The 25,000-nt window shown below is 41.2% G+C and overlaps 1 protein-coding gene across 1 annotated transcript in view; it reads right to left on the minus strand.

Annotated features, from left to right (window-relative positions):
- Positions 1-25,000, minus strand: part of LOC122815803 (choline/ethanolamine kinase-like) — a 562,793-nt gene that overhangs the window by 12,134 nt on the left and 525,659 nt on the right. The window contains exon 10 of the mRNA XM_044088601.1: positions 20,718-20,799. Coding sequence (XP_043944536.1) covers positions 20,718-20,799 — 82 coding nt within the window. The remainder of the gene's footprint in view (positions 1-20,717; positions 20,800-25,000) is intronic.

The raw sequence follows: 25,000 nt of genomic DNA on the forward strand, positions 1-25,000 counted from the left end.
AGGATTTTATGTTCTATTACTTTATTGCTCTTTTTGTGGTGTACGATATGTTTACTCCCTGGGTGTGGATTACATTTTTTGTACTTTATAATCATGGTTTAAAATTGAAATGGGTGTATATAAAGCTGGATTTGATGGGTCTTTACAGTTTTTAGATATTGCAGCCACCACAGCTTTCTTCCAAGATGTTGATACTTCCATTCCTTTTAAAATTCTGTTAAATAAAATCTTCCATATTTTTATCACTTTTTTCCTCTCCTAACTTCCAAAATTCCACAGGAATGCCATCTGTTCCAACATGCCTTCCTGAAGAGTGATTATACAGCACTGTTTTTAATCTCACCTCCTCCTACCTTAACTGTTAGTTGTTGAGCCTCATCTACCTCTAACCTTGGCATAAGTAAGTATATATTCCATAAATATCTCCATTTGTGCTCTTTATTTTTACATTTCTCGGCTTTATACAAATTTTCATAAAACGTCCGAAAAATTTCTAATGCCTCTACAGGTTTTCTGGTTATTTTTCTTGTTAGGGGCTCCTAAAGTATGATGACAATCCTTTCTACTTTCTGTTGCCTAAGTCATTGTGCTAAATGTTTTTGTGGACTGGGGTCATTATCAAAATATAGTTGCTTAACAGAAATTTTTCTAAACTCATGCACATTATCCAGATACTCTCTTATTTTCCCTGAGAACTTGAACTTGTGCCTCTTCTTCTGTGAAATTCTCCTTAATCTGCAACACGTTAACCTTTGACAGCCCATCTAAGTAATTTCTATTATTTCTTAACCATGTCTCTTTCTCTTTTATTTCTATCATATTTTTAAACTCCATTTTTATTTTATCCCACTCATTAGCTATAACTTCTGAATATGTTTCTGTATTCCCTTCTTCTTCTTTCGGCTTTTCCCGGTTAGGGGTCGTCACAGCAGATCACCTATTTCCATTTCTTCCTGTCCTCTGCATCTTGCTCTGTCACACCAACCACCTACATGTCCTCTCTAACCACATCCATAAACCTTATCTTAGGCCTTCCTCTTTTCCTCTCACCTGGCAGCTTCATCCTCAGCATCCTTTTCCCAATATACCCAGCATCCCTCCTCAGCGCATGTCCAAACCAATGCAATTTTGCCTCTCTGGCTTTGCCTCCAAACTGTCTAACCTGGGCTGACCCTCTAATATACTTATTCCTAATTCTGTCTACCGTCATACCCAGTGCAAATCTTAACATCTTTAACTCTGCCACATCCAGCTCTGACTCCTGCCTTTTTGTCAATGCCACTGTCTCCAACCCATATAACATAGCTGGTCTCACTACCCATTTGTAGACCTTCCCTTTTACTCTTACTGATACTCATCTGTCACAAATCACTCCTGACACTCTTCTCCACCCACTCCACCCTCCTGCCTGTACTCTCTTCTTCACCTCTCTTCCACACTCGACATTACTCTGAACTGCTGATCCCAAGTATTTAAACTCATCCACCTTCGCCAACTCTACTCCCTGCATCCTCACCAAACCTCTATCCTCCCTTTCATTCACATACATATATCACATCTTAAATCGGCTGACTTTCATTCTTCACTTCTCCAGGGTCTCCTCAACCTGTTCCCTACTCTCACTATATATCACAATGTCATCTGCAAACATCATAGTCCACGGGGACTCCTGTCTGATCTCGTCTGTCAACCTGTCCATCACCAGTGCAAATAAGAAAGGGCTCATAGCTGATCCTTGATGTAATCCCACCTCCACCTTAAATGCATCTGTCACTCCCACCGCAGATCTCACCGCTGTCACACTATCCTTGTACTTGTACATATCCTGCACCACTCTTACATACTTCTCTGCCACTCCCAACTTCCTAATACAATACCACAACTCCTCTCTAGGCACCCTGTCATATGCTTTCTCTAAGTCCCCAAAGACACAATGCAACTCCTTCTGACCTTCTCTGTACTTCTCCATAAACACTCTCAGAGAAAACATCGCATCTGTAGTGCTCTTTCCTGGCATGAAACCATACTGCTGATCACTAATCATCAACTCCCTTCTTAACCTAGCTTCCACTACTCTTTCCCATAATTTCATGCTGTGACTGATCAGTTTTATCCTGCTGTAGTTACTACAGCTCTGCACATCACCCTTATTCTTAAAAAATCGGTACCAAAACACTTTTTCTCCACTCCTCAGGCATCCTCTCACTTTCCAAGATTTCATTAAACAATATGGTTAAAAATTCCACTGCCATTTCTCCTAAACACCTTCAAGCTTCCACAGGTATGTCATCTGGGCCAACAGCCTTTTCATTCTTCATCCTCTTCATAGCCATCCTTACTTCCGCCTTGCTAATCCATTGTACTTCCTGATTGACTATCCCCACATCATCCAGCCTTCTCTCTCTCATTCTCTTCATTTATCAGCCCCTCATAGTATTCCTTCCATCTGTTCAACACATTCTCCTCTCTAGTGAGTATGTTTCCCTCATTATCCTTTATCACCTTTACCTGCTGCACATCTTTCCCAGCTCAGTCCCTCTGTCTAGCCAATTGGTACATGTCCTTTTCTCCCTCCTTAGTGTCCAACCTTTCATACAACTTTCTATACACCTTATCCTTAGCCTTTGCCACCTCTCTCTTTACCATGCACCTCATCTCCTTATACTCCTATCTACTTTCTTCATCTCTCTGACAATGCCACTTCTTCGCCAACCTGTTTCTCCATATACTCTCCTGTACTTCCTCATTCCACCACCAGGTCTCCTTGTCCTCCTTCCTCTGTCCAGATGTCACACCAAGCACCTTTCTAGCAGCCTCCCTTACTAGCTCTGCTGTATTTACCCAGCTATTTGGTAACACTTCATTGCCACCCGGTGCCTGTCTTAACTTTTTCCTGAACTCCACCTCACAATCATCCTTTTTCAATTTCCACCATTTGATCCTTGGTGCTGCCCTCACACTCCTCCTCTTCTTGATCACCAATGTCATTCTACAGACCACCATTCTATGTTGCCTAACTACACTTTCCCCCGTCACCACTTTACAGTCTCCAATCTCCTTCAAACTGGCCCTCCTGCATAGGATATAATCCACCTGTATGCATCTCCCTCCACTCTTGTATGTCACCCTATGCTCCTCCCTCTTGTTAAAATACGTATTCACCACAGCCATGTCCATCCTTTTTGCAAAATCCACTACCATCTGACCTTCTGCATTCCTTTCCTTAAAACCATACCTACCCATCACTTCCTCATCCCTCCTGTTCCCTTCACCAACATGCCCACTGAAATCTGCTCCGATCACCACTCTCTCACCCTTGGGTACAGTCATCACCACTTCATTCAACTCACTCCAAAATTTGTCTTTCTCATCCATTGCACACCCAACTTGCAGAGCATATGCACTAACAACATTCATCATTACACCATCAATTTCCACCTTCATAAACATCACTCTATCCAACACTCTTTTCACCTCCAAAACACTCTTGGTATACCGTTCCTTCAGGATAACCCCTACCCCATTTCGCCTCCCATCCACACCATGATAGAACAATTTGAACCCACCTCCAATACACCTGGTCTTACTTCGCTTCCACCTAGTCTCTTGTACACTCAATATATCAACCTTCCTTCTGTCTATCATATCAGCTAGCTCTCTCCCTATACCAGTCATGCTGCCAACATTCAAAGTTCCTACCCTCACTACCACACTCCTAACCTTTCTACTCTCTTCCTGCCTTCGGGCATGCTTTCCCCCTCTTCTTCTCCTTCAGCCAACAGTAGCCCAATTTCCACCAGCGCCCTGTCGGCTAACAGTACTGGTGGCGGTCATTGTTAACCAGGGCCTCGACCCTCGACCGATCTGGTATGTGAATCTGTATTGGTTTCTGCATATCTCATTCCCTAATAACTCTCAAATAAGTTCCACTACCCATTCCCTAAATTCCTCTCTACAAAAGGTAGGTGGAAAAGCACCAGTGTATCATTTTTACTTCTTTGCCTGGCACTTTTATCTTGTTTTTTATCGGTGCATGACCTAAAACAATTACTAGAATGCACATGTACCTGTGAAATATAATTTCTATCCAGTCTAGCCCAGTTATTGTACCTTGGAGAATAATATGTAAATTATATCACAGTTTCTACTACTGAATTCTCATCTTCCATACCAAATATTTTCAGAAATATACATTTTCCTTTCAAAGTCCCCTGATATATCCTCACTATTATTCCCTAGTGAAAGCTGATTATTTCTCCCCAAATTTTCCTAAGCTCCACACTAGCAGATTTTGGTAGAATATAAATACATGCCAGTGTGACACTCATCCCTTGCCAATAGCCCCTTACTGCCACAAATCTACATGCTTGCCATTTTTTACTATTCTATCACTACTGGAGGCCCTATTACAATTAAAACAATTACTCCCCTTCTCCTTTGTCCCCGATCTTCTGTTGAATATTCATCTTGAAATCATTTGTCAAACTCACATGCTCATTTCTCTCCAAATGTATCTCCTGCAGCACTGCTATTTGCACTCTAAATTTCTTAATATAATTCAATACTCCTTCCTTTTTGTAAATACTTGTACGGCCACTTACGTTCCATGATAATATGGACAGCGTAGCCATTATTCCCACCTATAACATGTCAGTTTTTTCCAACTTTCATGTCACATGCACACATTAATGTTTGAAAGGCTGATCTTGTATACAGTTGTTTCTTCTAATCACCAGTTGAACCCAAGTCACATTTTTCAAGACTTTTTGTTTTAATGAAAACTCTCAAACAAAAACTAAATACGTTTTCAAAATACTCCATCCCCTTTTAAATGAGAAAAACACACAAAGCTATGTACATCTTCAAGAATGTAGTTTAACTATACAGAGAGGAGCAATTCCCTAAACTGACACCCACAGGCATTACCTATGCTGAAGTGATTGCTGCAGCTTGTGTTCCCACGTATACTGACTGCTGTCTGTTCTTTTTTTATCTTTATTCTCCTCCTAGATGTGAAAAACATATTGTATGCTTTCAGAAAACATTATTTTTTGCCCTAAGAAAAAGTACAATGACTGCCTTTAAATAAAACTAAACTGTATATGGTTCTATTAAATGCATTTAGGTATAAGGTCTACTGCTACCTCATTATTCACTACCATAATTTCACGCTTTATTTTTCACAGAACTGCTTGCAACTGTACCTTTAAACTGTGCAGTTTCTTCAGCACAGAATTCTCAGAACTCTCAAGATTAATTGCTTGCTTGCTCCTTTAGACAGCTCATCTCCATACAGAAGTAGTCAGCAATGAGTCATTGTAAGTTTCACTCAGAACAGAAAGTACAGCTGCCTTCAGCTGCAGACATCTTGACTCGCACTAAATATTTGATAATGGGGAAAAAAAACTAATATCCTTGCAAATGTGAAAAACTTGACATGTTTCGTGGCTTTCATAATTTTGGTTTATTTTTCAAGCCTACTTGCTTAAAAAACAATTGTTTATAGCGTAAGCCAATGGCATTACTCTAGAAAATCACAATTTTAAAAACAGGAAACAATATCTTCATTCTACATATAATATAATCAGTGCACTTTACACCCCACCTCCACCCCAGTAGCCTAGGATCACAGTATATTAACATTAAACTAGCTTTTGTCCAGCCTTTCCTTTCTTGTTATATTGTATAACCTACATTTCTTACAACTACAAAAGTACTTGTTTACTTTAATATCTTTATCACATACAACAGTCACTGAAAAGCCTCCCAGTACATTTAAAATACTCCTGACTACACACTACACAAAACTTCTTTACATTTTACATCATGAAATGTTTTACACAAATACTACTAAGAATGAAAATGTTTTATTTACAGTTACTTTTTCCCTTTTAGTGTTCTTTTAAGGATTAATGGCAAAGTGGGGTATATACTTTACAGTTCACCCACAAGTTAACAAAGTCAGCAACATTATTACTCCACCTATTACTAGAAAACCTTTTAACACTGAGTAAGTTTTCGACCGAACCATAACACTTCTGCTCTCATTGCTTTTACCAATTCAGCTGAGCAATCCAGAGACAATAACAAACTAGTCTCTTGCCAATTCTTGTACGTATCCCAAGGCATTAGATGCTGTGTCTTATCCTTTGCTCATTTCTAAACTAGCAGAACTTAATCTGTCCCCATCCACTAGCTCTTGGTTCAGCAGCTACCTGTCTAATAGGTAACAATCTGTTAGATGGCTTTCTACACTGTCCCCTCCTCTGCCAATCACCACAGGTGTGCCCCAAGGCTCCATCTTAAGACCTCTTCTATTCAACATTTTTACTAACAATCTTTATAAATCCTGCCCCAACTCAACTCTCCTCCTATATGCGGATGATTCTATAGTCATTACCTCCTCTGATTGTTTCTCAGACCTGCTTTTCAAAACCCAGCAAACTTTCACAAATATTGAGACCTGGCTAAACAATAATCAGATAATACTCAATGATAAGAAAACTAAAGTACTTCTACTTCTGCCTAACTCACTCTCTCATAACACCTCAGCCTTCACTATCACCTCGTTAGATAACACCATCATCAATGTTGAATCCCATACTAAACTACTAGGGGTCATAACTGATGATAAATGAAAGTTTGACCTCCATATAAATTACTGTATCAAAAATACTAACCAAAAGCTTGGCTTACTATACCTTAACAAAAGAAATCTCACACCAGAGGCAAAATGGTTACTCTCTATTGCTTGTCTCCTACCCTGTCTTTTCTATGGCTCCCAAATCCTCACTAACCTATGGGCAACACTACTGAATAAGATGGAAAATACATATCACAAAATAGCTAGATTCACCACCAACATTCAACCTAAATCCTATCATTGCCTTGCCTTGAAAACACTGAATTAGCTTGAGTTCCCCAATCAACTTCTTTTCTCTCAACTTAATATTATCCATATCATCCTCTACAAACTCTCCTTCTGCCCTAACATTTCCAACATCTTAAATTACTATCTCCCAGCCAGAAGACTTAGAAGCACCAGCCAAAACCTCCTTGACATTTACAAACCTAAAAAATCAACTGGTGCAACCCTCTACAGCTGTCTTCCCTCTATCCACTGGAATAAACTACCTTTAACAATCAGCTCTATCACACAGCCCCACTCATTTAAAATTACCTTAAAAGTCCACTTTACTAATACCTGGACCTGGTCCTGTACATAACCACCATGAACTTAATCACCTGACCACCACTGCATACAGCCCATTCTCAAATCATACTTAATTCTAGCCACAAACTACTCCGAATACCTTTTTTCACACTAGATTTCTCCACTACTCATATTTACCTCTCTTGCTTCTTTTCCCACTTAGCTTACTCCCCTTTCTCAGACTTCGCTTGATTCTAAATACTATTACTCTCTTCTCTTATTTATAAATTTAAAACAAAATCTCTAACTTTCCCTCTTTTACCCATAGCTACCCCTTTTTTTTTCTCTTGACACTTAACCTTTTTCTATCTCCTGCTCTCCCTATCAACTTCCCTCTGCTTCTGCTTACTGATGTACACGCTGTTGCCTGTAAGAACTAAGATCTAATATACAGTACTTTATGTACTCTTATCTTAAACTCTAAGTTAATTGTCATCACTTCCCGTCTAAATGGGGTATTCCTTATGCATTGGAGACATATGACATCAACTTATTGTTATATTGCTTTTTTTGTAAACTACACCTTTTAAACTCTCATACTACAAGTGGGAATCCAAGCATTATAATGCATGTTTCTATTACCTCATGTATACTGTACTGTTTGTAAATATTTTTATGGTGTATGTAATACTTTGTGGAGCTTTTCTCCACGGGCCACTGCTGAAAAAGGGTGTAAGCTCAGTCAGACATTCCAGATCAACAAATGTCAAATAAATAAAAAGCGAAAATATCACTGCTGAAAGTACAAATGAACTTGCCATAACATTAGAGGTTTCAATGATCACTTCTGCAGTAGCCTTAACTATATGTGTTATATCCTGCCAAGGATATAATGGCTGGTGGCTTCTAAAGCTTCAGGGCACCTTCTATGCATGCAAACTGTCAAGCAGCTTGAGCTGAGCTGACTAAAGGCAAGTTTGGGGCGTGAAACCCTTTAGAGCTTTCTTGTCAGCAGAGACAGGGAGGCTGTGCCCTGAAAGGACAATGCTAGGAACAACAAAAAATAAATGTCTGCACCCTGACATAAAACACACACACACACACACACAGACACACACACAATAATCAATCGAACATCTACTGTTATGGTAATTTCACCTTACACACCTGTACTATGTTCACCATACTTGTCAATGTTGCAGTCGCCTTAGCTATATGGGTAGATTACCATACAACTATATTTGGAAGGTGGAAGGGTAAGGGTCCAGGAACTCCTACAGAATGGCGCTAGCAAAGCTTAATCTAGACCTAAAGAATTAATCTAGTTTATAGTGTTTTGTACAAGTATGTCCAGAGGACCAAGTAGCAGCTTCTAGAATTCAACCCTTTCCAAAAAGCCACAGATGAAGCCAAGTCTCTGCCAGAGTGGTCCTTGACCCTGTCTGGAATAGATTTGTTATGGTGCGTATAATAAAAGATTACAACTTTACTCAACTATTTGGTAACACTCTGTTTTGACACAGGTTATCTCTTCTTCTTACCTCAAAAAGACATGAACAACTGATTCAAAGATCTGAAAGATTTAGTTTTGTCAAGAGAGTACCTGAGATGTCTATGGACATCCAAGGTATGGAGTATTGTTTCTTCCTCATTCTTAGGTTCAGGAAAGAAAACAGGGAGATGGATAGTTTGGCTTAAAATAAACTCAAATACCACTTTAGACATAAAAGGATTAGTTCTCAAATAAATGCTGTCCCTGTGGAAAATTAGATAGGGATGGCCCATTATAAGAGCTTAGAACTCTAATATTCTTCTTGCAGATTTCAGAACACTTAGTAAAACTATTTTCCATGTTAAGAACCTCAAGTCAGCCAGATCAGCTAGTTCAAATGCAGCAAGTGTTAGCTTTCTTAACACAAAATTAAGATCCCAAGGAGGGGCCAATGGTTTACTAGAAGGCTTCTTAGGCAAAAATGTTTTCAAGAACGTTTTGACATGAGACTGCATTGAAAGAGAAGGATCCATGGGCAAACGTGCTGAAATGGCCGATAAATGAACCCTGACAGAGGAATAAGACAGCCCATAGGACAGTAACTCATACCAACATTGTAAAAATAGAGAACAAGTAGCCCTGAATGTGTGCTGCTTATGTTGTTGGCACCAACTAGAAAACCATTTCCATTTGCTAATGTATGATTTTCTAGTAGCACCCATTCCTGCCTCCATTAGTAAAGTACATTTGTGTACACTTACCATAAATGTAGATGCTCAAGTGTATTCACTGTTGCAGTCATCACATTTGGATTATCCCTACCAGGGTAGCCCTCGGCAGGCCCGAATACCAGAGGCTTAGTATTTCTGCGTCGGTTGCTGTCGCTTCAGGACTGACATCAGGTTATCAGTAGTATAAAGTAAGGCAGCTGATGCCACTACTTCAGTTTTTCTTGCCCTAACTGTCAGGAGCCCCCAAGTGGGAGCCATGATATGGTGGAAGAACCCCACCAGTAGAAAGTAAATACCAAAAAGTTCCTTGTAAGGAGAGAGAGGGAAGAAAAGGAGGATGGAGGGAGGGAAACCAGGACTGCAACAATAAATACAATCAAACATCTACATTTATAGTAAGTGTACACAACTGTACTATGTTCTTCATGTTTCACTGTTGCAGTCATCACATTTGGGTTGATTCCCAAAGTAGAGGCAAAGGGTGGAGGCAGTCAAGAAGACTAGGGGCTGGCTTGGATGCCCTGCAAGACTGCAGTGGCAAAGCCTACCCTGGATTTGGAGAAGATAGGCAGGTGGTAATGCTTGGTGAAGATGTGAACAGATGTCCATGTGGCAGCTTCCAGTAAGTCCCTGGTGGGGACTCCTCTCAGGAAAGCTGCAGAGGTGGAGGCTGCTCTGGTAGAGTGAGTCCTGACCCCCTTATGGGGAGGTTTCCCGTGTTGCTTGTAACAGAAATGGATGCAGTGTGCTATCCATTTGTAAATAGTTTGTTTGGATATGGCTTTGCCCTCTGCCCTGCAGCAAAGCTGACTAGCAATTGATCAGTCTTTCTGAATGATTTAGTCCTGTCTAGATAGAATCTGAGCTGTCTGTGCACATCTAGAGAGTGCAGGATCCTTTCCCCCTTGTTTTGTGGGTTAGGGAAAAAGGTGGGCAAATGAATAAATTGGTTGAGAGCCACAGTGGACACCACTTTAGGCATGAACGATTGGTTAGCCCTGAGGGACACCATGCCAGCATGGAAGATGATGAAGGGCTCTACAGCCATAAGTTCTTGTAGCTCAGATACTCTTCTGGCTGAAGTGATGGCCAGAAGCAAGGCTGTCTTCCAGGAGTGAAACTTTAACTTTGATGAAGATGCTGGTTCAAAGGGGGGCAGGGCGAGCTTTTCCAACACAAAGTTTAGGTCCCAAGCTGGGGTAGGTGCTCTTCTGGCTGGCCTCAAGCTGCTAGCCCCTCTTAGGAACTGTTTGATGAGAGGGTGTGAGAAAAGTGGGTGCTCAGTGTTGAAATGAGCAGAGATAGCAGAGGCATGACTTTTAATACAGGATAAGGAGAGACCACTGTGTAGCAGGTCAGATAGGTAAATCCAGGATGAGAGGTAGGGAGGGCTGTACCATATCGGCTCCCTTAGCCTGAATCCAGGTGCAGAACCTTTTCCATTTGTCGGCATAAGACTTTCTAGTGCTAGGGCATCTACGTATAACATTTAGCAACTGTTTACTGAGACTGGCAGCTTGAGCAGTGGTCAGGGAATAAGCTAGGCTGCCAGTCTGATGGTCTGCAATTGGGGATGCATGAATTCTCCTTCCCTCTGGGTCAGGAGGGTTTGGCTCTGAGGGAGATGGCACGGTGGCAGTGGGGACAGGCTGCACAGCAGTGGGTACCAGTACTGGCGAAGCTAGTCTGGAGAAATCAGAATTGTCCTTGGGTTTTCCTCCCTTATTTTGAGCAGTACCCTGGTAATGAGAGATAGTGGGGGAAATGCATAGACCGAGAGGTTGACCCAGGGGAAGGATAGGGCATCCACTTTCCAGGCTCTGCAGTGAGGCTCCCTGGTGCAGAACTTGCTAAGCTGATGGGAGTGGGAAGCAAAGAAGTCGACCTTCGGGGTGCCCCATTTCTGAGTTATTAGGGTAAAGGTTCTTTGATCTAGCTGCCACTTGTGTGGGTCCAGAAGATTTCTGCTTAAGTTGTCTGCCAGAGAGTTTAGAGAGCCTGGCAGGAATTGTGCTAACATGTGTAGTTACTGTGTGCCAAAGGGTCATGGTGAGCCTGCATAGAGGGTAGGAGTGAGTCTCTCCCTGCTTGTTGATATACCACATCACAGTGGTGTTGTCTGTTTTGATCAGGAGAGCCCCTGGGGAGAGAAGGGGCCTGAAAGCTGTCAATGCGTGCTGGAAAGCTAACATCTCTTTTTGGTTGATGTGCAGATGTATTTGCTGTGGGCTCCACTGGCCCTGTATGCACCTGTCATCCATGTGTGCACCCCAGGCATAGTCTGATTCTGTGGTGAGGGTCTGGGAGGCAGGGGGTGGTGAGAAAGGTAGTCCCTTGTTGTGGGAGCATGCTGCTGCCCACCAAAGAAAATCTTTCCTTAGGCAAGGTATCACTGGTATAAGAGTTTCCAGGTCTTGAGAGTGTTGACACCAAAGGCTTTTTAGGTACCATTGAAGTTTCCTCATATGCAATCTGGCACATGGAATGAGTAGAATGCAAGATGCCATGAACCCCTGAGCTTGCAAGATTTTCCTTGCAGATAACTGGGGTCTGGTGGCTAGTTGAGAGAAGTAGGCTGTCTGGTAAGTTTGCTTTTCTGGTGTAAGGAATGCATCCTGGATGCTGTGTCCAGGCTTGCTCCCAGGAATATAATCCTTTGGGTGGGTACTAGTATGGATTTCTTTTCATTAATAGTGTACCCTAGGGAGGTCAGTAGGGACTTTACACAGGCCAGGTGCTTGAGCAGCTTTTCCTGACTGTCTGCTAGGATTAGGCAGTCATCTAAGTATGGGTAAATTTGTATACGTCTTTGCCTGCAAAAGGCAATGGTGGGAGCCAGACATTTTGTGAAAACTCTGGGAGCAGTAGATAATCCAAAGGGAAGCGCAGAGAACTGAAAGTGCAGAGATCCTGCCCTGAAACCTACATATTTCCTGCATGATTCCCTAATTGGGATGTGGAGGTAGGCCTCTTTTAGGTCTAGGGTGACTAGCCAAGCATTCTTGGAGAGCATGGGTAGTAGCTGCTGGAGGGTGAGCATTTTGAATTTTGGTATCACCAGGAAGGTGTTTAGAATGGATAGATCGAGGATGGGGTGCCAGGTGCCCTGTTTTCTGGGTACCAGGAAATATCTGGTGTAGAAACCTTGTCCTATCTGTTCTGCAGGAACGTACTCTATTGTCCTCAGAGAGAGCAGGGAAAGGACTTGCTTTTTCGCCTCTGCTCACTGGTTTGGAGGAAGATCTGGGAACCTTTTGGGGTTGGGAGAGTGTGGAAAGAAAATCTGTATCCCTGGGATACTATGTTGAGAACCCAGCGGTCATAGGTAATGGTGGCCTAGGTGCTTGAATGGAAGGAGAGTTTTCCTCCTAGGGGCAAGTGCAGGTGGGCAGAGGGATGGGCTGGAGAGTCATTGTGAGTTCTTACCATGAGGGAGTGGCTTTGCACTCCCTGGTTTTGAAGTGGAGGAACTCCATTGCTTTGATCTCTGCATTCCCTGCGGCTGTTGTCTGGGCAGTCTGCTTCCACAGGGTCTGGACTGAACTGACCTGGAGGGGACAGGAAAGGACCAGTGCTTGGAGGGGCAAATGCCTACTGAACCTGGGTGGCTGGACCTGTAGGAAATCCTCAACTGTCTGCATAGATTTAGCTTTTTCTTCCATCATTTTTAAGGCCTCCTCTGCCTTGGTGCCAAATAAGTTGTCTTTGTGCAAGGTTGCATTCAATAATTTATATTTGACATGGTCCGGCAAGGGCTGTTCCTTAAGCCAAGCATGCCTTCTAAGGACAGAACCGGTGACTGCTGCCCTGCAAGAAGCTTCTAGGGCATCAAAACCACAGTGTAAGGTGTGCTTAGTTACTTGACTTGCAGAATGTAACTCTATTTTCTGCACAAGCAGGAAAGGATGATATTTTTGTTTGAGGAGTTCCATGGTATGTTTCTGAAATTTTTGCATATGGAACTAAAAATTTAGTGCTCTGATAGCAAGAGTAGCAGAGGTGTATACTTTTTTAGCCCATCTGTCTACTGCTCGGGAATCCCTATCTGAGAGGGTGGGATTCTTAGCAGAAGTTGCTTCAATTCCTTTAGGCCCTTGAGAAATAACCTCAGGGTCAGCAGTATGATTTTTGAAAAGAAATTTGTGCGAGTCAGGGACTCTGTAATACCCGTCAGGTTTTCTGGGAGCAGGAGAGAGGGTGTCAGGAGTCAAACTAGATTCCATGAAAACATCATCCACAACATCAGGAACAACAGGAAAGTTACCATCCAAGGGTCTCCACTAGAAGTACAAAACTAATCACAAAATAGAGCAAGCGGAGACCTCCACGATGATAAGCAAACAAGATTTATTCAAGGTATATATCAAACAAGCGCTTTCACGTACATCCAAGTATGCATCTTCTTCAATTCTCTGAGTCTCTTCTTAGACTGAGGGTAGTCCTGACATTCCCATTGGAAATGCTCCCTTAAAGTATGAAGGGTTTCCTCAAAGGAAAAGTCCTCTGGAGACGCTGAAGGAATAGATTCCTCTGCATCAGAATCCTCATAAGCAGAGAGGGGTTGCATGTCTTCATATTCAGATGCATCATAGTCATCAGACTCCTGTTCACATAAAACTACTGGGGACAGATCTCTTTCTTTTGGAAGGGGTAGCTTGGCTTCCCCTGTTCAGCATTATAAGGTCTTCCACCATTTTAAGCATTTGAGACTGAGGCAAAGAAGCAGGTGTCCGAGATTGGGTCGTCTGTTTCTTATGACCTGGTTCTCCCTTGCATGTTGATGTACACATGACTGCAGCATTGTCTGTTACCACTTGAGGAGCTCACAGGGACCAAAGACAGTTCAGAGAGTTGAATGCCTTGATCGAATCAAGCATTTCTTTGATATTTATGTGCTTGCAACTGTCCTTGGTGTCCCACACCCTCTGCACTTTTATCCCTCCAGAAACTGCTCCCCTAACAAAGACTGAAGCACTTGTGGTGACTGACTGCTTTGGAGCAGTAGCCCTGGACTTTAAGGATATCTGTTGTCTCCACCAAAAGATTTCTCTTCTGACAAACCTCACTGGGATCTGAAAGATAAATGTTGTTGATGCTGGGACAAAAGATATTTCAGACACCAGGACCAAAGATATTTCAGACACCACTCTGTCTTTCTCATGTGGGGTCTTGTCAGGGGTATCATGAGAATCATAGATGCTATGGGACCCAAAAACTGAGATAATCCCTCGCAGTGAATGAAGTCTGAGTGGAAAATCTTAGAGACAGATCTAGATAAAGATCAATCTTTTTCCTGTAGATGAAAAGCTCTTTCAACTGAGGTGTCTTGCTGACATACCAGAAAAATAATCCTGTGTGAGTGAGTCAAGAAAGACTTCTGAATGTTGTCTTGGAATCCCAGTTTGTGCAAAAGACTCTGTAAAGATAAGCAAATCATCTAAATATGGAAAAAAAGGTGGATGTCCTATAGCCTACAATGAGCTATAATCACAGAAAGACACATCTTGAACACTCTTGGTACAATGCACAGTCCAAAGAGTAAGGCAGAAAACTGAAAATGTGATCCAGCCACCCAAAACCTTAAGAAACTTCTGAAGTCTGGATGAACTGGGGTGTGATAAGCATCTTTTAAATGTAGAGTTTCCATGAAACTTAAAAGAGTAAGAAGCGGTAAAAGGTTAAGTGACAACATTCTGACTTTGGGCACTATCACAAGCAGGTTTAGAAAAGAAAGATCTAGAACTGGTCTCCAAGCATTCTTTCATGGCACTAGGAAAACCCTTCCCACACCTGGAAAGGAGGAACTAGTTCTCACTCCTTCAGATAGCATATGATGAAGAATAGGTGGAAATAAAAAGTCTCATCTGTATAATGAAGAATTATCCCCTGGAAAGGAGGAATTTCCTCCCACTGCCATCTGTAACCTTGATGAATGACTTTCACAGGACCAATTTGTCTGAAAGTATCGGTTGTAAAAGAGAGACATAGATTCAGACTTTCTGGAAGAGAAAAGGGTCCAAGTTGGGTGGGAGTCACAGGATCTCTTGAACAGTCATTCAGACTTGGACTGCCCTTGGTTTTGGGAGGTTTGAGACTTCTTTATGGAACCCAGTTGCCATTTCTTCTTAAACATCTGCTGCTTCTCATCCAATTTTGGCAAAAAACAGAATAAAGAAATCCCTTGGGCAATTTCGGAAAGGAGGGCTGAAAAATCTTAAGAGATTCCCCTGGATCAGCTTGTCCCTTTCATCACACTTTCTGATCACCTCTGTAGCAGAGCAAATCTCCTTAAAACAGCACCAGCAGCCATAGCCTTGGAAGAAGTATCAACAAAGTTACACACATACTGAAAACAATGAGTAGTGACCTGAGCAACAGAAGAAATTAAGTTATTTAAAGCAGATGTTTCTTCACAAGAAGAAACTATAGACAAAGCATTACTCATACTTTTACAAATTGTCACAGCAAACATTAACATACATGCGTGACAATTCAAAATTCTGAAAATCCAAGCTGTAGAAGAACACACTTTTTCTCATACCTATCAATAATTTTCCCATCCTTATTACAAAGAGTAGGACTGGAATTAACTTGGTGCTTAGCAGCAGCGGATCAACTAAGGCTATAGCTGCTGGGTCACGATTGTGAATAACGTAAAAACTGAAGACACTGAGGAAATGTATACCTCCTATTTGCCTTTTTTAGGGACAGCTGGCTGACTATCAGGAAAACTGTAGACAGTAAGACATGCATCCCCTAAAGCAGAAAAGGCAGGAGGAATGAGTGCAGCCTTTGGAAAATCCTTCTGTAACAATTCATAGTATTTTCTGAGGGACTGAAAAACCTCAGTGTTCTCCTACTGAAAACACTGGGACATTCTAGCAATAGTTTCAGAGGCAAAGAATCCCCAACAGGGGGAATCACAAACTGATCTCTCCTATGAGTCTGAATCAGAAATCTGAGGACAAAACCCTGAATCAGTGCATGCATCTCCCTTTTCAGACACAGAATCTTTAATCTCTTCAGGAAAAGAGGACTCCTCTTTTTTTTTTTTTTTACCAGACACTACAAGAAAGATCAACAGCCTGAATTAAACCTGAGCCAGTCTGTGTAAAATTACCCCTATTCAATGAAATTTGAGGAGGGGTACATATATACTTGGTTTTCTGTTTCTTTTTGGGAGGACAAATGGGGCCCAACTGTGTTACTAATTGCAACAGCTGCTTCCCCAGGGCTGGGAACACCATTCTGACACCACAAGGAAAACTTGCCTGTTCCCTCTCCCAGGAATGACAAGAGTGGCCCTTCCCTTGTCCACAGAAGAGACTCCAATAGTCACAGTGGACATGGCTAATCCCCAGTCCATAGTGACTGTAGGTGCAACAGCAGAGGGATTGGGAAAAAGGATGAGTGGTCTGAGATATAACAAATGGCCATAGCAAAGTCACTCACCAGAGGCTGAGGCAAATTGCTAGCCTTCTGTGGTGGCAAAGACTGTTTGCTTAACTTTTTCTTTTTGTGGCCGGAAGGAAGAATGACTGTGGGACCGAAAGTCTGTTCCATGGTCAAGCCGAAAATGGTACCTCTGTCACGAGGAAACCAAGCATCAAATACCATTAAAACTATAATTCAATTTTTGACAGAAAAAAACACAGTAAAAAGCACTTTAAAACACTATGGCAGCCCCACAACAGAAAAATAAACACAATCGCTTTACAGAAAATATGTTTCAGTTAGATTACACTACTTTTAAACTAAAAGAAAGAAGAAACCAGTGTTCCTTTTAAAAGAATGGTACAGTCTTGAGACAGTCCATTAAATAACAACACTCATAGCTTTAAAATAACTTTCCTGATGAGGAAAGCAATAAAACATTAACAAAATTTAAGAAAATGGATTTTTTTTTCCTTAAGGGGAATTATCTGTCCAATAAAGATAAGCACAATCTGACCGTCGATCCTCAAAAGTTTCAGAGAAGCATATTCTTTGGAGGCAGTAAAGGTCTGAAAGGCTTTGTGCCCTAACCTGTCTTTTAGTCATCTCAGCTTGATAGTTCGGGCACAAGCTGGTCAGCCATAACTCATACAGCCAAGGCTTCTGCAGCAATGACCAATATAAAAATTCTAACTTCACAACTCTTTAAAATGAACAATCAATGACAAGTTGTTTATTAAGCAGGTCTGTGCATAGTTTACAGGGCACTTAGCAAGCACTGCACTTTCTGGATCATTTCTCTAGTTTGGTGTTTGTGCCTTCTAAAAATGATCAGTCACATACTGCAATGTTATTTAACAGGGACATCGTTTTACAGGTGTTGCAGTAAGAAGCCTTATCCACAATATCAACATCAACTAGCTTGGCAATGAGCTAAGCTTCTGTTTGAATGCTAGTCAGTTAATTCTGCTCCAGTGGAACACATTTTCTGGGGGGCTCACACTTAAGGAACATAATGACAATAGCTAATTTTTAATGACTTGCCTGGTGGCTTCAGGAGTTCATATAATTGTACTGCAAAATGAGCTTTTATGCTGATACCATGGAGACTGTTGTAATTATTGTGCAGAGACACTAGTCCATGGTATCTTCTTGTTGACATGTATTGTTGGTACATATGCAACAGCTAGGATTTAATGTAAAAAATACAAGATTATGCAATCTGGGACATTAACCTACAAAAAACATTCATTCTTTTGTGTAGAGACCTAAAAGAGGACAAAGGAAGAAAACAGGGACTTACAGGTAGCAATCACCACAAAGCCGAATCATTCTATATTGTGTAAAAAGGTTGTGGTAATTGTAGGTGAAAAGGCTAATGGGGTACGTAATACAAAGAATGACTTTCTGAGATACAACAGTTATACATCCATTGTACATATTAATAATATCACATCTACTGAGTTAAGTTATGAAGGCTGCAAAGAACGGAAAGTAGGTTGGAAAATCAAACAATGCAGCTAACAAAATGAAGAACAGTAACGGAAGACTGACACATGAGGAGATAATGACAAATCTGACCATACACACATTAAACATGAGAAATGAAAGGGTGAATACAGCATGAATGCAATGCATTATTCACACAAAGGTGAGATATACGATGACAGCTGGTGGATAAACGGTTCCAGAAAGAGATGAGGAAATGCTATTTTACAAACAGTGTCCTGGAGAGTTTTACTTTAGCCAATAGTAGAGTCATTAGAGGAGTTCAAAGCTGCTTGTGACAGATCAGCAGAAGGACAGGTCAGTAATTCAAGAGGTATAGCTATCTTCAAAGTTAGTGGCAACACTCAAATGGTCCTAAGAAATCACTAGCTTTCATCTGACAGCATCTTTGTATGTTCAAAATATGTCAGTATGTGAGCTCTCTCTCAATATTCTGCTATATTTCCAGACTAGTTTTTGTTTTATTTGTTGATTTAACTCAGCCCTATTTGGAATAATTCTACAATCCACAGTACTGCAGCTGCTGTCCATGTGTTCTTTTTTGGAGCACACAGGATACTGTGGCATTCACTTAGCTGCCCAGTATCACGTTGGATGCCTCTGCTGCACTACATCTAGATCATAGCTATAATATTTAGGCTCTGATTCTAAACTATACACAAAGTACAAGGCCACACTAGTGATCTTAGTGAACACAAACGCAGTCTTTTCTTCTGCAGCTATGGAACCTTTACTGTACTGACATGAACACTTACCCAGTCCCACTACAAGTGGGTATTTCTAGGGGAACCTGCGGTGGCATTCATACTCTGGATGATATGGCTTACTCTTTTTTGTATAAGTGCCATGGGATCTTTGACATCTGTCTGATCACCCACCAAATGAGGCAGACAAGCCTCGGTTTAATGTAACATATGAAGGAAGATGACGACTTAGAATCACAGTACACCTTTACTCTGCAATGCAGTTTTAGTGCTGGAAATTAATCCAAGCACTAGGTGTGGATATAGAACAACCAACTTTAAGATCCTCCCTGCATTAATGGCAGATGAGCCGTTTAGTAGGCAGCATCACTATGAGACAGGGCACATTGATCCTCCCTGCATTAATGGCAGATACTGTTCACTGAGCAGTATCATTATGAGACAGGGCATATTGATCCTCCCTGCATTAATGGCAGATACTGTTCACTGAGCAGCATCACTATGAGACAGGGCATATTGATCCTCCCTGCATTAATGGAAGATGCTGTTTACTGGGCAGTACCACTATGATCAGGGCACATTGACCCTCCCTGCATTAATGGAAGATGCTGTTTACTGGGCAGTATCACTATGAGACAGGACACACTAATCTTCCCTGCATTAATGGCAGATGAGCCATTTACTGGCCAGTATTATGAGACAGGGCACATTGATCCTCCTTGCATTAATGGCAGGTGAGCCATTTACTGGACAGTGTCACTATGAGACAGTGCACATTGCTTCTAAATGCTGGTCAAGGTGCCTTTCATTCTTAGTTTAATTTTCACAAACACAGTAATTGGACTTCTGTTTTCTAACTTCACCCGGTGTCATTTCCTAAGAATGATCTGTTCTGAGGACCCTAAATATCTGTCCTTAACAGTGAACTCATTGTTTACTTTGTTAACGCTGCCCAGATGAAATATGAAGACGTTGTAAAATAATTGTATTAACTCAAAAAAGTCACAAACAGAAGTCCAATTCCACTGGTGCAATTCTTGAACAAAATGAGTGATTTCGTCTTGAAAGACAAGACTTCATCAGGTAACCTTTAACGCTGTTCAGATGACTTGAAGCTTATTTTTAGTGGAGGCAATGGAGCACAGTCTGGTTAAGTGACTTGCTCAATGTCTTACAGAATGTGAGCAGAGACTCAGGAAAATCAATCCCAAGACTACAGGATAAAGCTCATTAGCAACTCATAGCCTTAACCCTCCTGTCTGAACTGCCTCACAAATCCCAGTAATGACTTAAGTCTCTGAAGGAGTATGAGCTACTGCATCCCTCTAAATATTTTTTGTAACACATCTGACATTATCATTAATGTAGCATTCCTAATTTCCTCTCACATTGCCTCTTTTAGGCCTTTAATTTATTTCAAGTTCATGCTAGTGGACCCCTCACTTGCACTGTCAATCCTGATGTATTCTGTCTCATTTCTTGTATTTGCAGAATACTAAGTTTTATAGAAATGCAGCTGCTACACAACAGTCTATATTTTTAACCTTCGGATAATACAGCAACAAACACAATAACTATTACTGGCAAAGGGAGAACACAATTTCCACCAAAGTATCTGTGGACAGGCAGAAAAACTAGATAAATATATTGCATTGTCAACAACTATTGTAACGAATATTGCAAAAGGTACTTACCAGATAGCCAAATTCGATTGTGGACATTTTTGCCTGTAGGATTGACCAGAGTCCCCAGAGAAAGTGAGATGCCAACGCAAACCTAAAATTATAATTGCAATGGAGGTCAAAAGCAGCATAAACTTAGAACAACCATTCATTGAGGAGTGGTGGAAATTTTTAAACAGCCAATGCTAACAATACAATTTCTGAGCAGTAGAATTTCCCACATTTTAGTAAGTGCTATTACTTGCACAGATTTACTACACGACCCTCTCCTGCTCTATCACAAGCTCTCTATGTCATTTATTAAATAAGAAAAGTGTTTGTTTTATGCAACACAGATCTCCATTCTCTATAGAAGACTCCTTGTAAAAAGGACAGCTATTTGGCAACTAACTGCAATAAGCCTTTGAAAGGATTTCAGTACCTCAGTACATAAGCCACTTAAGTGGGGTAATAGCGAAAAACATCACAGCTTCAAGGTACCTACTGTTAACACACTCAGCCTGAAGCTTCTACTGCAGCTACCAGTCAATGCTGACATTATGGGTGATATACTGGGAAGGGCAGACTTACTCAGCCAAACTTCTTTTGTACCTCAAACAAAGGAGAGTTCACCTCAAAAGCATGAGTCAACAGACAAAGATATCTAGAATGTATTTATTTATTTATTTCCAGTTTGTTAACCGGGAAAGTCCACTGGGCCAAGATGAGCCTTTTTTCAATGGAGGCCTGGGGAGAAAAGTTCTATGTACAGTATTAAAATAGCTAAAAACTAACAAAAATATTACATAATTTAACAACAGAAACAGACTGGCATAGTAATAATAATAACAAAAGCATTTGGTGGATTATGCCATAACAAAGCATTTGATGCAAACATAAGATAACAAAGCATTATGTAGTACATGGCACGCAAATGCCAATACTATCTACGACGTAATGGGAGTTAGCATGGTAAGAAAAATTAAAGGAAGGTGATAAAAAGAACATAGCAAGGGTTAGGTTGAATTTTGTGAGAAAAAGGTTGAAAGAAGTAGGGGTCTAGTAGGTAGAAGTTAGGAAGGGTAAGAGCAGGAGCATTCCCAGTTAGAAGAGAGATAAAAATGGAGCAAAGTCTTAAAAGTGGAGTGGTTCTGGGTATTTCGAATGTGGGGTGGAAGCGAGTTCCACTTTCGTGCTAGGCAGAATTACAATAGAAGTTGCTCTGGGGTATGTATGAGTTTGTACACTTCAAGGAGGTTCTGATTTTTGGACCTGAGTGATCTATCAGGAAGCTGCATGGTGAGGAGAGGGAGGGACAGTTTGAGGTTTTGACGATGAGTTTATGGGCAGTAGAGAGTTGAATGTAAAAGAGATAGTTGGGGAGTTTCAACCAATTCAAGGAGTGTAGGGCATCAGAGTGGCGGGAGGAGGACTTGGAGCCGGTCACAAACTTAGAGATTTTATTGCAGCAGGATGCAAGTTTTGCCTTAAGGGTAGACTGTAGATTAGTAAGGAGAGGGGCTCCATACGTGAGAGAGGGAAGGAGGTAAGTGGCAGAGAGGGTACGCTTAGTTGAAGGGATGAGGTAATATTGCACCAATACAGTACTCTGAGCTTCTGGTGGGTTTTCTTGATGTTAGTTTGTAGGGGAATGTCAAACTTTAATTGTTTAGCAAAAAGGACACCTAGTAGCTTAGCATGGGGAACAATTTTGATGGGAGTCATGTTTTGGCTAACTATAGTAAAGGAGTTCTTGTTGATTTTGGTGTTTTTTATGGGGTAAAGATCATGACTTTGGTTTTAGATGCACTGAGAGCTAGGTGATTGTTCAGCAACCAAGTCCTGGTGCTGGTGAAGACATCCTGAGTTACTTGCATGAGTTTGGGGAGAGATTTGCACAGCAGATAATGGTAGAGTCATCTGTGTATTGGACAAGTTTGGCATTTGGGATACAATGATGGAAGTTATTAATGAAGATGTTAAATAGTATGGGACCCAGGATAGAATCTTGGGATACACATGTCAGAGTGTGAAGGTAGGAAGAGCTACAATTTTTCCACTTGACGGCCTGTTGTCTACTTGAGAAGTAGCTGGAAAACCAAATGATAGAAGAGGAGGAAAGATTGAGATGAGAGCTTGGACAAGCATAAGTTATGAGAAATGGTGTTGAATGCCTTAGATAAATTTAGGAGAAGGATGGATACAATATTGCCAGAGTCACGAGTGCGGGTGATGATATCAAGGAAGGACAGAAGGGATGTAGTGGTGCTGTGCCCAGGTCTAAATCCATGTTGCGTAGGGGTCAGCAGATGATTGTCTAAAAGGTAAGGCAAGAGTTGCATGTGAATACATTTTTCAGAAATCTTAGAGATAGGGGAGAGAATGGCTACTGGACCAAAACTGGAGATGTCAGTGTTGTTGCCCCCCATTGTGTAGGGGAATGATAAAGGCTTTTTTCCAGAGGAGGGGTACATAGGATTCTTGAATGGAATGATTAATTAGGATGCAGATGGGAATTGCTATGCCACCAGCAGCTAGCTTGAGGAGGTTAGATGGTAGATTACTTGGGGCATTAGAGCATGGTTTTAATTTTTGAAGGAGTTTTTTTTATAGTATGGACCGGAATGGGTTTGAGGGTGAAGGGAGGGAGGTGAGTAGCATTGGTGGCAGAGGAGGTGGAGTTGTGGGTGAGAGACGTGATAGAAGCTAATACATTGTTAGGGAAAGCTCTGGTGAGCTTGGCTACTGAGTCTATGAAGAAGGAATTAAACTGGGTGGCTATGATATGATCTGGAGAGCTAGGGTCTGGGCAAGAGTCATCTTTTCTGCCAGAACTGAGGAAGGTAGTGATTGTTTTGAAGTTTGGAGTAGCAGGATTTTCGGTTCAGTAGCTATTTGTATTTTAACTTTATTGCGAAGTTGTTTGTATTTGGTTAGGGAGTTCGATGTTTTGTATTTTTGGTAGTGTTTCTACGATTTATCTCGGAGATGCATAAGGGTTATGGTTTCTTTGGATAACCAAGGGGCAATTTTGGATTTAACCCTTTTATTTCTGGGAGGAGCAAAACTGCTTAGTAGGTTAATGAATGAAGTATTGAAGTAAGTAACAGCATTGTCAAGAGGTAGAGTTTTCAGTGGGTTCCAGTTCATATGTTTTAAGCAATCAGAGAAGGTTTGAGGGTTAAAGTTTTTGTGGGTACGGGTTGAGATATAATTATGTTATAGGTTAGAGAGAATAAGGCGAGCAATGTGCAAAGGCAGGAAGATGACTGCTAAGGGAGTCGGGTAAGGTCCCACTATCAGAAATATTGTTGAGATGGGAAACTAATATCCAGTCCAGAATACTGCCTGAAGAGTTGTCTTTATTAGGTCTAGTAGGAAAGTTAATTAGTTGGGAGAAATTGAATAGGTTTATATTTTGGGTAGTAGTGGTTAAGTGAATAGAAGTCCAGTTAATGTTAACGTCACCTAGGACTATTGTTTCATTACTTATGTTAGATGAGAACCAAGAGAGAATATCCTCAAGAACAGGGATGTTGTTTCCAGGTGGAATATATACGGCAGCTATGCATATGTGTTTATGGTTGTTAATTTTTATGAGGGCCAGGATTATTTCAGCTGTAGCGATTTGGGGTATCGGGTTGGTGTAGGGCATCACTTATAGAGAAGAGGAGAAAAGTAAGGCTACTCCACCTCCTTTCTTCTGAGTTCTGTCATTTCTTATGATTCTACAGTTGGGGGGGGTGATTTCAGAGTCATTCAATTGTGGTTTAAGTCAAGTTCGGAAATAGACAGAATGTCAAGGTGGTTATAAAAGAGCCAAGCATGAAAGTTGGGTAGTTTATTGCATGGGCTTTGGGCATTAATCATAGCAAAAAGGAGAGATTTATGGGGAAAGGGTGAAGGTGGTGAGTTTGAGTTAGTGCACTGGTTGACCAGGGATCCAGGGCTGGGATATATGTCACCAAAAAGGAGGATAGTGATTAGTTCAAGAAGGAGGGATGAAAGGTCTTACATTCCTCAGAGTTGGAGTTGAACAGACGGAAAAAATGTGGGATATAGGTTGTGAGGGAAGGGGACCATATTTGAAATATCAGGAAGAACCTTTGTATAAAAGAGGACAGTATCATTGTAGTGATAGAGGGGAGGAGAAATGTAGGATGAGAAGAAAGATTCTTTTTTGGGATACGCAGTAGAGGTTGTGTGATATGGGGAGGGGAATAAGAGAAGTCTTGGAGGCTGGTAAGGTGGAGTAGAGGGTAGAGGAAGAAAGGAAGAAGTATTATGAGTAATGGCTGTGCAGGTATGGTGTGCAT

This window comes from Protopterus annectens, chromosome 11.part0, assembly GCF_019279795.1.
Source record: "Protopterus annectens isolate FY-2018-M chromosome 11.part0, PAN1.0, whole genome shotgun sequence".
Lineage (NCBI taxonomy): Eukaryota > Metazoa > Chordata > Ceratodontiformes > Protopteridae > Protopterus > Protopterus annectens.